The sequence below is a fragment of the Echinops telfairi genome, unplaced genomic scaffold (genome assembly GCF_000313985.2).
Source record: "Echinops telfairi isolate 266 unplaced genomic scaffold, ASM31398v2 ScPeMD7_9;HRSCAF=40, whole genome shotgun sequence".
Taxonomy (NCBI): domain Eukaryota; kingdom Metazoa; phylum Chordata; class Mammalia; order Afrosoricida; family Tenrecidae; genus Echinops; species Echinops telfairi.
Genome location: NW_022103906.1, coordinates 49,735,069 through 49,749,622, shown reverse-complemented (window position 1 = coordinate 49,749,622; position 14,554 = coordinate 49,735,069). Strand labels below are relative to the sequence as shown.

Here is a 14,554-nt window from a genome sequence, read left to right as displayed (position 1 = left end):
ATAATAATTTATGAATTATGAAGGGTTCATGAGGGAGGGGGAGGGGGAGGGAGGGGGAAAATGAGCAAATGATATTAAAGGCTAAAGTAGAGGGCAAATGTTTTGAGATTGATAAGGGCAACAAATGTACATATGTGCTTGACTCAATGGATGTATGTATGGACTGTGATAAGAATTGTACGAGCTCTCAATAAAATAATTTTTAAAAAGCTCATTTATTGGGGGCTCTTACAGCTCTTATGACAATCCACATCAATTGTATCAAGCATATTTGTACTTATGTTGCCACCATTATTTTCTAAACATTTATTTTCTATTAGAACCCTTGTTATCAGCTCCTCTTTCTTCCCTTCCCCCCTTCCCACACTCGTGATTAAAAAAATTATTTTCATATTTTATACCGACCACTTTCTCCCTTCCCTCACAGTTTCTTCCCCCCTCCTTTCACCACCTTCCCCCTACCCTCTTGGTATCGCTACTCCCTTTTCTGTGCCTGAGGGGTTTAACTGACCTGGATTCATGTGTTGTGAGCTCTTATCTGTACCTGTGTGCATGTTCCAGTCTATTGGCTGAAATTTTTATGGAAGCAAATCACCAGTCTTTCTCCCAAAAGAGCTAAGTGGAGTTAAGCTACCAGTCTTAATGTTTATACTACCAAAGTTCCTTGACCTGTCTTAATCACCAGTGTTTCCTAAAAAATATATAGACTTCTGGTATACGAGGAGGTACACACCCCAAAAACAGAACTGCACTGGGTGGAGTGGAGTTTTCATAGTACATACACATTTTTCCCTTTGGGAAAGCATCAAGTAACCTGCTCTGAATTAGTACACCCAGGTTGTCCCCTGGGAAGGTTTTTCTCTGGTCACAATGAATTTTTTCATAAAAGCCGTTTCGCTCAAACCTAGTGTTTTATGATGGCCAATTTAAGAGAACGGTGTGAAGCTGTGAAATTTTGTTTCCTGCTTGGGAAAAATGCTGCAGGAACCGTTGTGATGACGAACACAACTTGCAAGGACTGCGCTATGGACAAAAGGTAAGTGTAAGAGTGCTTTTCTGTTTCAAGAAAGGTGAAATGTCGATTAATGACAAACCTAGTCCTGGACATCCATCAATTTCCCAAAGAGATGAATATGTCAACTTGTAGTTTGTTCTACCAGGTCAGACTGTTAACCAAGCTTTCTACTTAGAGGTCTGAAAAGATTCCGTAACACTGTGTGACAAAAAACGCCTGATCTGTGGCAGATGGGAGACTGGATTTGCCACCATGACAATGTACCTGCTCACACAGCCATGTCAGTGTGCCAGTTTTTGGCAAAAAACAGCATGCCTCTCTTGCCCCACATACCTTACTCACTTGACCTTGCTCCGTGCAACTTTTTGTTTCTTTGAATGAAGAGGAACATAAAAGGACAGCAATTTGATGACAAAGAGGTGAAGAAAAGTTGAGGGAGGTGCTGTCAGCCATGCAGACAGATGAGTTTGAAAAATGTTTCCAAGAATGGAATCACAGATTTGACAAATGTATTAAGTGTCATGGAGAGTACTTTTAAGTGATAAGGTTGTTTTGTAAAAAAAAATTAAATACAAAACTTTGAAAAAAATTCCGGTTTGGAGGAGGTACCCCCTCGTAGGTTGGCAACTCAGACTAACATGCTACTTATTCCCTCTACAACAAAGAAGCCAGAAAGTGGGGGCACAGGATAAACTCAGTGCCCTGATTCTCTGAGGAAAGAATAGCTGAGTGGGCTGGACACACCTACTGGGAAATTGGGGAGCAGAATCCACAAACAATTATCAGTAATTCTGAAATCCTCCAACTGGCTCCACCTATAATTCTGGGCAAACCGCCCAAGACCTATCAGATAGTCAAGACCTACCCAGCAGCACAACTCCTACCCCAGTGCAGTGAAGAAAAGTGGCTGGTTCTCTACAACCTGCAGGTGAGCATGCCTGTGGACCACTCCTGGGACACTTAGCAGCTGGTGGAGTCCCACCCTTTATATGCAAAAAGCAGCGGGGGGCAGGGGGACAGTCTGACAGCATGACTAGGTGGGGACCAGAAGGAAAGTGGCACAGCAAGGGAAACAAACATAGGGACACTAACAAAAGGGAAGCGACACATCCCCAAGGCTGCGTCCCAGGTGCCCAAACAATCCAGCACAGAAAACTGCAGAGGCTGGGACTGCCATCATGGCTACAGCACCTGCCCTAGCTTGAGGCTCTGATCTCCTGGAGAAGCCTGGGCACAAAGCAGCCACTTGATTGGGTTTGCTTTCTTTTCCCTTCCCACTTTCTCTATATTGAGAAACCTCCAGCTTTAATAGGAAAAACCAACCTGAGTAACCACACCACCTGAGGGTCACAAAAATCAGGGGGCTGTGTAAAACACAGTATCCAGGTTTCTGCTTTTTTTTTCTTGTAGCTTTCTTCCGATGTTTTAATAAACAACAAGTGGAGGGACACAGAAAGTGGGTGGGAAGTGGGAGGGTAGATATATTGCCTAAATCCCCCTAGCTCCTTGTTGGCCAGAAAAGACACCCTATTCTTCCCTCATGCACTAGTGAATACAATTCAATTGTGCAAAATGTTTGCAGCACTATGAGCACACATTGGTGACTGGGAAGCAGAAATAGCTTGCTGGCTCTGGATATGCTGAATGGGTCTGCATGTGGTTCCTGTTCATGTGATCATTCACAAGTATCTTTTATTCTCTTTTTAATTTCTTGCTACTGTTTGCTTTTTGTGTTTTGTTAGTTTTTACTATTCCTTTCTCACATCGCTTGATGGAGACAATGGTCCACACAATGAAGGAAGAAAAGTTGGCACAAATAAGTCACCAATCTGCAGAGCCAGAAGGATTTCTTGATAAAAAAAAAGCATTGGAAATACAATAAAAAGAATTCAGAAGTATAAAGTTCAGATGCTTTCTATGGATGGAGAAAAAGATCAGGAGTGCCACTGAAAAGAGGTAAATGAAAAATCTGAACCCACAGAACAAAAAAAAAAAAAACAAGCAGAAATCTAGATTAATATTAAGATAATAAAATCAGAAAACACTAAGAGTAGAGCAGATCTGAAGCAATGGAAAAACTGAATTAGTGAGCTTAGTGAACATGAAGACAAATCTTTCTACTCCAATCTACAAGGGAAAGAAAAGCAAAAGTCTGAAGAGAGCCTAAAAATTATGTGAGACACTATCAAGAAGAACACAGGAGCCCTGGTAGCAGAGTGTATACATGTGGGGCTGCTAACCAAAAGGTTAGCAGTTTAAAACCACCAGTCACCACTTTGTTTCCGGAAGAAAGATGAAACTTTTGACTCCTGTAAAGAGACAGCGTCAGAAACCTACAGGGGTAATTCTACCTTGTTCTACAGTGTCATTGAGATTCCAGAACAAAAAGGAGAAGAAAAAAAATCCACAGAAAAACAGTCAAAGAATTCTTGGAAGAAAACTTCCTAGAATTCATTAAAAAAAGGAGGAAATAGCTATTTCAGAAGTTGAAAGAACCCCAGAGAGGATAGACCACAAAATACAATCATCATGACATTCTTAGCCAAACTTTCAAAATCAAGGGCAATGAAAGAATAATGAGCCACTAGTAGAAAAAAAGCACTTACCTTCAAAAGACAATAAGAAAAAGCTAGAAATTTTCAACAGAAACCATGCAGGAATAATACATATCATTGTTGGAATAAAAGATATTATATTATGTAATAATATACATAAAACCCTGAAAGATAAAAAATTCCAACCAAAAATCTTATAGTCAGCAAAATGATCCCTCAAATATGAGGGGGAGATAACATCATTTCCAGACAAAGAGAAATTAAAGGGATTTGGAAAAACTAAACCAGCTTTAGAAAAAAATACTAAGAGGAATTCTCTGGACAGAAAATTTACATCAGCAGATATAAACCTGAGATCAACATGTAAGACATTCATTCACACACACACACACACACACACACACACAATTTCAACCCATTTAATGGGATATCCAGAACAAAACAAATTTACAAGACGGAAAATAGGAAACCAAAATGTCAATCCACAATGAAGACAAATGCAAAGAAAAAAAAGAGAAAAGTGCAGATACAAAATATTTGAATGAAAGGAAGGCAAGTAGTTCAAAAGAGAGAACAGATGGTCTTAAACTTGGGAAGAAAATAATAAAAAGGCAATCTCAAAGAAAATAAAACATCAAAATAAAAAAAGAAAAACAGCAAAAAAAATAGTAAATAGTTAAATAACAACAAAGAAACAATGGACAAGAAAACCTATAAGCAAAATAACTCGGCACAGAAATTTATTCAGAACAAGGAAACTAGTAACGCACACACACACACACACAAAAAAAATGGCAGGAACAAATCTGCACATATAAATAATGGCACTGTAAGCAAATGGATTAAATGCACTGCTTAATATACAGAGCAGCAGACTGGATAAAGAAATAGTGTCCAATAAAATGTTGCTTACACGAAACATACCTTAGACACAAAAACAAAAATAGACTACAAATTAAAGAAGGGTTACCCCCCCACCCCAGAGGAATGCATTTCAGAGGACAGCACTGAAGCTGCATCTCAAGAAGCGGGGTGCATCTGATCAGGAGCAAACGAAGAGGGAAGGAGAGAGTGGAACACACCTCTGTCCATCAAGTCCTGAGGACAGTATTACGGCTGACAGCAGCCAATGCAGAGAGGATGACAGAGCCGGCCCCATCACAAGACACGACGACGGCCCTCACTTACACATAACGCTAAGTGGGGCAGCACTGGGGATACAGTGTGGTACGTGCCCAATCCGACCCACCGCACCAGGGTGAAACACTAAGGATTTGCAGTGGAGCAGTAAAGCAACGCAGTCCCCAAAGAATGACAAAGGTGGACTTTGGGGCCACAGCATGGCACCCCAGCGGACTCCACTGGAAAACACTCATAAAGGTCAATGGACAGACCTGGAACTGTTTGAGGGCTTTTCAGTTTTTGCTGTTGGGTTTTCTTTTTTTGTTTTGTTGTTGATTTCTGTTTTGCCTTTTTTTATACTTTGCTTTGCTTTGTTTTTACCCGTATTGCTGTCTATGCATGTCTATCTGGACAAGATAAGCGAGATGAACAATCCAGAGGAGAGAACATTGGGACTGATGGTTCCAGGGAGACATGGGAGAGGGGGACATGGGGGAAAAGGAGGGGGTACCAACAAAACAGGGAAGAATAAGTGATCTAAAACTGATGGCGAGGAGGGCATGGGATGCCTGGGAGGCTCAATCAAGGGCAATGCAGTCGAGGGGAATTACCCAAACCCAAATGAAGGCCAAGCATGATAGTGGACCCGGAGAAGAGTAAAAGGAAATATAGAGAAAAGAACTAGGAGGCAAAGGACAATTATAGAGGTCTAAATACAGGCATGTGTATATGTAAATACATTTATACACAATGACAGAGGAATAGTCTATGTACCGTATATACTCAATGTGTTAGACAGGGTTCTCTAGAGAGATAAAACCAAATTGCTGATAATTCAATATTTTTATTTATAAAGATAATTAGATATATATCAAGAAATGAACTGTTAAATCATATACAGATAAATATATAATACAAGAAAGAAACAGTTAAATTATAAAGCACTACAAATGGCTCAATGCAACTCACTCCCGTGAGAGAGAGTTGTGAGAGACTAGCAGTCCTTCAAGTCTAGTCTGCTGCCAGATCTTCCTCTATTTATAGAGAGAGCTAGGCTATGTCAGCACAGCAGCCAATCACAAGGCAGGTTACCAACTGCCAGCCAGGTCACCAACTGCCAGTCCCCAGCTCCAGAGACGTCTTAAAGGGACCTCAACTTACAGCGACACAGTCCACAGGCTAGGCATCCCACAGGTAGGGTAGCCTTTAAATTGAGGCCCAGGACAAGCAAGGCAGCCGCACACTGGTCCGATGATCAAAGAGCGAGAGACAAGAAAGGCGAGACTCACCAAGCCATTTATCTCTCTGCCCTTCAGTTAATCCCACTTGTGTTTATCTGCCAGGCTGGCACAATAAACTATCTCAATCCACCCCTTGCCAAACTGGCACCTGTACACAATTCTTTAGCCATATATACTTATATAATTTATGGACATTGATGAAATCACACTTATACTGATCATCAATCATCTATCATACATATAAATGAAAACACAGTCCAATTGTATCTGATATATCACACCTGAAAGAAGGAAAGATATGCAATAAATACATAAAAAGAAAATACGTTGACAATTACAAACCTCGCTTTTGCAATTGATCACATGGTCGTAACTGATAGGTAGAACTATCTTCTACGACTACCCATTCTGTATTACCTTTGCCCTCAGCAAGCACCTCAGCTGGCTGTGGTTTTTTACCTGGTGGGGTGACCCAGACCTTCATTCCTGAGGGGTCTGGGTCATTATAAATCCTGTCAGTATTGTGTTGCTGTAATTTACCATTTACTTTAATCACAGGGCATGGTAGCACTAAGAGTCGGCCTATGGGATCTCCTGGATTCCAGACATATTCTTCTTTACCTCCGTCATGTAACACCAGTCCAATTTCTCCTTGGTAATCAGGATCAATCACACCACTCAGTACAATGACACCCATCCTGACCTGTTGATCCAAAAGCAGGAGAAGCCCAAAGTGGCCAGGGGTCATTCTCAGCTGCCAGTTCAGAGGAATCCTTGCTGTGTTTCCAGGTGGGAGAGTTCCTTCCTTCGGGACCTGGACCTCCAGGCCTGAGGAACACAGGGTTGCTGGGACAGGAAGCAAAAATGCTGCAAGTGGATCACTAGGAGTAATAGTGAGTGGTGCCACTCCAGCTGACCCGAATATCTAATTTTGCCACCAAAAGTGCTGAAGAACTCGACTTATACACAAGCATATACAGTACATATATTTATCTATAAAGTATTACAGTGGCAGATGGACATTGGGCCTCCACTCAAGTACTTCCCTTGATGCAATTTGTTCTACTAACATAGCACTCTGTGATGTTCACCTTCCCTGACATGATTGCTGAAGACAAAATGGGTGTATAAGCAAATGTGGTGAAGAAAGCTGATGGTACCCGGTTATCAAAAGATAAAGCCTCTGGGAGCTTAAAGGCTTGAAGATATGCAAGAGGCCATCTAACTCAGAAGCAACAAAGCCCACATGGAAGAAGCACACCAGCCTGTGTGATCATGAGGTGTCGATGGAATCAGGTATCAGGCATTAAAGACCCCAAACAAACAAAAAGTATATCAATGGGAATGAGGGGGAGGGAAAAATGGAGACCCAAAGCCCATCAGTAGTCAATTGGACACCCCCTTACAGAAGGGCCACAAGGAAGAGAAGAGCCAGTCAAGGGTGCAGTATAGTACCAACGAAACACACAACCTTCCTCTAGTTCTTTAATGCTTCCTCACCCCCACTACCATGACCCCAATTCTATCTTACAAATCTGGCTAGACCTGAACATATATACTGACACAGATAAGAGAGCACAACACAGGGAATCCAGAGCAGATAGACCATTCAGGACCAATAAGGGGAGCAGTGATACTAAGAGGGTAAGGGGTAGGGTGGAGAGTGAGGGGGAACTGATCACAATGATCAACGTATAGCCCCCATCCCAGGGGAAAGGAAAGCAGAAAAGCGAAATGAGAGAGCGGTTGGTGTAAGACATGAAAAAAAAAAAGAATTTATAACTTGTCAAGGGGACATGGGGGAGGGAGACTGGGGGAACGAGGGGGAAAAGTGAGGAACTGATGCCAGGGGCTCAAATAGAAAGAAAAGGTTTTGAAAAAGATGATGACAACAGATGTACAGATGTTGACACAACGGATATATGTATGGATAGATTGTGATAAGAGCTGTAAGAGCCCCCGATAATTTTTTTTAATTAAAGGAGGGTCAAAAAGTATTATCAAGTCACTCAGAAAAAAAGCAGTAGTTGCCCTCTGATAAAACAGCCTTCAAGGTAAAATCCCTCGTGAGAGACAAGAGCATTACTAGCGATTAAAGGGACAACTGACCAAGAAGATATAACCATAACAAACAGAGACATACCCAGTGAAAGATCTGCAAAACACATTCATCAGACACTTAGAGCGACAGCACAACAGTAGGACTTCAATACACCACCCGGGAAGAAGGTCAGAAGATCAGGAAAGAATGCAATGACACCACAGAACGAACAACACAATCAATTTGACCTTTTAGACGTGTAAAGAATACTTCGCCAAACAGCACAATATACGTTCTATCCCAGTTTATAGGGAACATTTTCTAGAACAGACCGTGTTAGGCCACAAAGCAAGCCTTAACAAGTTAAAAACATTGCACTGTTACATATTTTTAGACCACACATTATAAAATTACAAATCAACAATACAAAGATCAAGAAGAAAAAAATGGAATGTATGGAATCTGAACAATACCTTACTTAATACTAAAAACTCACTGCCATTGTGTCAATGCTAATAGCGGCCCTACCCAGTTCTGGGTAGAACTGGCCCTCTGAATTCCAGAGAGGGAGTGGAAAGCCCTTTCTCCCGTAGAGCTACTAGTGGCTTGGACCTTGTAGAGTGCAGCCCAATTTGTAACCACTATGCCGTCAGGCTCCTGGACCAGGTCTAATAACTACTGCATTATTGGAGAAAGGAATTTTTTAATTCCTTGAGGTAAACTATTTGAGGATTTGAATGGTAAGTTATTGAATACAAAGCTGATGACCTGAAAGGCAAACCCTCACTAAATTTTCAGTGAAAACAGAGGAATACCTAGTACAAAATTAAATTGGGAATATACCTTTAACATGGATACAAGAGGACACCATGTGAAAGTGTTAACACTTGCACAGAGCATAGATGTCTAAGTAGGTTTACTCAAGAACAGCACTAAGCGGTTTACATAGTTTGGACTGAATCCTGTATACCCGTAGCATTTAATCAGAACTTCATTAAGAGTTAATGAAAAGACAGAAATGAATAGTGTAATAAAAATAATAAAGGAGGGGGGAAAAACCACAAAATCATAAATCTCATGTATCTAGATGTGCATGGGAATATGGAAATATAAATTATGGAGTCAAGAAACCAAATTTATATTCTCAGCTAAAATAGTAAAGACTCCTGACTTGGGCAATAAAAATAATTAGATAGCTACCTCTTGGTGTAAAATGTGTTTAAAAAAGCAGTACTGGCAAAAGGCTTTGAAAACGATGATGGCAACATATGTACAAATGTACTTGAGACAATGGATGTATGTATGGACTGTGATAAGAGTTGTACGAGCCCCCAATAAAATGGTAACAAATAAATGAGAGAAAAAAAGCAGTACTGGCATATGAAAGCTATGTCAGAGGCAACTGAAGTATGTTTCATTTAGTCAAACATTTTACTTCTTTCTTTAAACATATTTATTAATTTCTCAATGTTTCCAACTCTGCATACTTGCTTCCTATGTGTTACAGCCTTCTAGCTGATAATTTTCTTTAAAGACAGGGTGAATTATTCTCATGTTGGGAAGATGTTCTCATGAAATCTACTGCTCATTATACAAAAGTGCCCCCAAAAGTTCATGGAAATATTCCATTATCTTTTCATTACATTTTTCTACAAACTTTTAAAAGGCCCTTTAAACAATTCTAAATGTAGCTGATTAATAAGTGTTAATAAAGAAATAGACACCATCAAAATAAACATGATGCCCTAGAAATAAAATGTAACACGTCAAAGCAACCATAATCTCCCACAAACCCAAATCAACATCCACATCATGTCAACCAGCGGTTTTCAACCTGTGGGTCATGACCCCTTTGGGGTGGGGGGGCAACGAACTTTTCACTTTTCATAACAGTAGCAAAATCACAATTATGAAGGAGCAATGAAAATAATTTATGGTTGCAGGGTCACCACAACATGAGGAACTGTATTAAAGGGTCACAGCATTAGGAAGGTTGAGGACCACTGATGTAAACAAAGACTAAGCTTGAATGCTTGTAATCAAAAGTTAAGGAATATCTCCTGTCCATCTTTGACTATCACTTAAGTATTCTTCTTGAGTTTATCTTTAGATAGAGCATAATACATAACTAATTTTGTTTCATTACTGAACAAAATGTCTTCATAAAAATCATACACACATTTAACCATACATGTATGCAAATGCCCATGAAATAGCACCAATTCATTCACAATATAAAATCCCCCCCTAGAAGTTCTCAAATAATATAACCCTCTGCCACTGAGTACATTCCAACTCACAGGGTAAATCCTTATAAAAGTAGACAAGCGTGTTCTGCAGAGGAGCGGGTGGGTTTGAATTGCTAACCTTGTGATCAGTAGCTCTAACTTTAACCTACAGCTCCACCAAAACACTCAGTATTTCAGAATAATGATAGGCAATTTATCCCATACAATTTACTAAAACAGTAAAAACATAAGGGGAGAAGGGGAGGAAATCTTACATTTTGATTCATCATAAAGTATTATACCTGGATTTAAATAATACATAATACATACCAATTACTAAACATGTATTATGCTCTAGCACTGCACTAAGCACTAAATATACAAAGATTATTTAATCTCAACAAATACCCTAAGATGTGAATATCAAAAAGGAGGAAAATTAAATTTCAGGAAGGTTAAGTGGTTTGCCCAAGATCATACAATTTGATAGGGACTGATCTGTAATTTAAGGATCTATTGACACAATGGAGTAAGTGTTAGGCTGAAAATCGAAAAGCTTGACAATTTGAACCCACCTATCACTGAGGGACAGAGATGAGAGTTTTCTTTCATACACATCAGCAGCCTTTGAACCCCTAGGGAGCAAGCAGTTCTACTCTGTCCTATAGGGTTGCCATAAGAATTAACTTGTAAGTAGTAAATAGTTTTTTTGATTCCAGGTGCAACCTCAATTTCACTTTCCCAGGGGAAAAAAAAGCTGGGACACTGTTCCTGCCATGTCAACTATTCTGGTATATGTGTCAATGACACTTACGGTGAATTAGGTTCTGAGTGCTGTACTTTTTGGTACAATTATATCAAATTTATACTGGGCACCTGGTACTAAAACTACCAAAGAAGAAACATCTATGGTCAAAGATGAATCAAAAAAGTTATCTATGGTCAAAGCAACCTCCTAAATAGATCCTAGGGAAGTACCACACTGGTGATAAACTACTTTTCAGCATTTTCAATGTAATTTTTTTCTTCTAGCACTGTCAGAGATCAGTTTTCGAACTGGAAACCAGGCAGAAACTGGCCTATATTTCAGAAGTAAACATGCTTACTCAGTAGCGTTCAATCTTCAACTACTTAAATTGTTGACTGTGCTCTTTTTCTATCTAAAATATGTTAATATTGTCACTATATATCAGTAATAGCTTCAACTGTTTGAGAAATAAAAGTTGGTTGGGATACATTCTTTTTAATTCTCCATATTTTTTTCTTATTTACAAATTAATTTTTGTTTTAATAGTCAAATGTTTACAGTGTTTAATCACCATGTATTTTCACGTTAAAATAGTCATACAGTTGGATGTGCCACGAACAATGGTCTCAAAATGTTCGTGGACAAATGTTATTAAAAGACAATGGAATTTTTCCCTGAACTTTCCAAGGCCCCACATAAACACTTTTTAGATATTATTTCTTTCCATTGAAAGTTCATGTTATCAGTGTTCCTCTTAGAAATTATAACATTAGAAGTGCTGTGGGATGGTCTCATCATTGTTATTGTCTTCTATTCCGTTAAACCCTCCCCCATCAAAACGAAAACTTGACTACTTTTCAATCTCCTCGCTTTCTCATTAATAACTATCTAAAATTCTTGAAAGGTTGTATATAAATGCCAAATGCTAGGAAACATATATTTGTAAGTTAATTTTAAAATTTAATTTATATTTGTAAATAAGATTAATTTCGCAGTTTTTCCTAACATCAACAGAACTTTGAAGAATTTTATCTGGACAGCCTTCACGACAAAATAAAAAAGGTAAATGGAAGTGGTTAATTCTTAGTGCAAGGTTATGTGTCTGTGAAGAGGAAAGAGAAAAAGAGTTACTTTGCAAGTGAGACCATTTTTCAATCTTCACCGAGCTATTAAGAAAGTCGTAATACTTTAACCCAGATTCACATTTCAAGCAATGTGAGGGTGTATAACTTCACCAGCTAAAAAAAAAAAATCCCCATCTGCATGAAGGACCCTTGCCACACTTGAAAAATATTTCCAAAAATTTTATTTCTAAAGCTGCTACGTCCACCATTTACATGATGGGTAACTGAAATTTCATTAAAAACTTTTTAAATTTAAATTAGGTCATTCACCTTAAACCTTGCCTTTACCAAAGTTATCAGGTAATCTCAATTTCACAAATATATTTGAACAGCGTGAGATTTTTTCCCCAGGGATACATTAAGTTGAAAATTTAAAGTTTTGTTTTTTAAAAAAAAGGTAATTAAGAACACACATTTGAACACCTTTGCAGTGTGCTCTGTTGCCTCTTGAGATGGGCAATGCAGGGAGCAGATAACTGAATACAAGGGTGACGTTCCTGAAGATTTACAAGATTTGGAAGGGTATTGTCACATGCCATACACCTCTTCTAACGACACAGCTGCCCAAAACTCAACCACCAGCTTCACCAAAAGAACGCACCCGAGAATTAAAAGATGCAGGGATCTAAGGCGCTAGCGAAGGCATGGGGGCGCTGCGAGTGCTAACCTCAATCCGAGCCCAGGGTACAGCCACCCACGCAGGAGGCCTAGCCGCAAACACTCCCAAAAGCCTCCTAGGAGCCAGACTCCCGCCAGGCGGCCACGCCGCCCACGCCCCGAGGACCGGCTCCCTAGCAACCTAGGCAAGCTGCCTAGCAACGCGGCCCGCCCCAGCCCTCCCCGCCCCAGACCAGAGGGCCAGGCCCAGGGCTTGACGATACCTCCTTTTTCTTCTGTCCTCCCCCGAGCTGGATGCAGAGGAGCAGCAGGAGGAGGAGGAAAGGAAAGCTCCCGGTGGGCAGGTACCACAGCCGCCGGCCCGCCGGCCTCCGGCGTGAAGGAGCGCCCCTGGCTCCCATGGCCGCAGGGCAGTGTCTCCTCCACGCGCGGTAACCGTGCGCGCCCAGCTCCTACCGGCGTCCCACACCTGCCAGGCCCGGTTCCGCAGGCCGCTGGCCGAACGCTCGGGGGTCGCAGCGGCTTCGAGAGAAACGCGGTGGCTGCGGAGTAGGTGGAGGAGGAGACTGACAGAGCATCCGGTTCACGGGGAGAGGGTCCTGCGAAGGCTTGGGATGGGGCAGGAAGTGGGCGTGGCCAGGGAGCGAGCTGCCTGCTTAGAATTAAGCTCCAGCCTGGAGTCTCTCTCAACCTGGGCAGGTACTAGGGAGGGTGCTTAAACCCTCTGACCTGAGCCAAGGTTATTTAATGCCGAGTTGCCCAATAAGCTCTGCTTACGTACTAATTTGTAGTGAGCACTTTTTTTTCACATCAAAGATTCTGCTTCTAAGTATAGCTGGCATGTCATCAAATTCCATACCACCTCGCTAAGGAATCAAAGCCTCTTTTCAAAGGTTCAATCCCAAACATAGACAGAGTACCCAGTACGTAGCTTATTTGTGCTTAGTTTCTAATCTGCAGTGAAACGACACGTTTTTTACTACAGACTAGGGGCCTGACTTCTCTAAATACTAGCACTTCCTGGTACATTTTTAGCATATATTGAGCCATCCAATAGGCTCTCATATATCCACAAAGTTCCCTGGATGCTGAGAGGTTGGCTCAATTTCACCGGTATTCCTTTCAAATTCCACTGGGTGGGTCTGACATACCAAACAAGACATTGTAGCTCAGATGCAAAATATTTCACTCGGTCCCTATTCTCCAAAAGCCCACATTTTAGGAATAATAACAGACTATTGAGCATTTTATATGCACCAGAATCTTTTGCTTCAGGTGAACCCTTATTCCTTTACCTCAAGATATCTGCCCTTATTTGGACCATAAACCCCTCTGATAATCTGATAAAACTCATAGACCACTCTTTAGAACAGTGGTTCTCAACCTGTGGGTCACAACCCCTTTGGTGGTCCAACGAACCTTCAAAAGGGGTTGCCTGATTCATGACAATAGCAAAATTACAGTTATGAAGTAGCAATGAAAATAATTTTATGATGGGGGGTTGACAATAAGAGGAACTGTATTAAAGGGCGGTAGCATTAGGAAGGTTGAGAACCACTGCTTTAGAACATTAATGATAAATGTATAAAAGTAAATAGATCAGATTATATCAATAAAAATGAACTATATATATTTTTGTTACTTTTATTGAGGACTCCTACAGCTCTGACCACAGTCCATACATACATTCATTGTGTCAAGCACATTTGTACATGTTTCCATCATCATTTTCAAAGCATTTTCTTTCCACTTGAGCCCTTGATATCAGCTCATTTTTTCCCTCACCATCCCTCTCTCATGAACCCTTGATAAATTATAAATTATTATTTTCCTATCTTACATCATCCGCTGTCTCCCTTCAC

At 40.5% G+C, this 14,554-nt stretch overlaps 1 protein-coding gene across 3 annotated transcripts in view; it reads right to left on the bottom strand.

Moving 5' to 3' along the window:
• Nucleotides 1-13,278, bottom strand: part of TUSC3 (tumor suppressor candidate 3) — a 177,167-nt gene extending 163,889 nt beyond the window's left edge. The window contains exon 1 of one of the 3 annotated variants that reach the window (XM_045286859.1): nucleotides 12,956-13,278. In XM_045286859.1, coding sequence (XP_045142794.1) covers nucleotides 12,956-13,093 — 138 coding nt within the window. In that variant the 5' untranslated portion in view covers nucleotides 13,094-13,278. The remainder of the gene's footprint in view (nucleotides 1-12,955) is intronic. The other 2 variants (XM_004696177.2, XM_004696178.2) reach the window with 2 other exon arrangements.
• Between the last annotated feature and the right edge of the window lie 1,276 nt (nucleotides 13,279-14,554).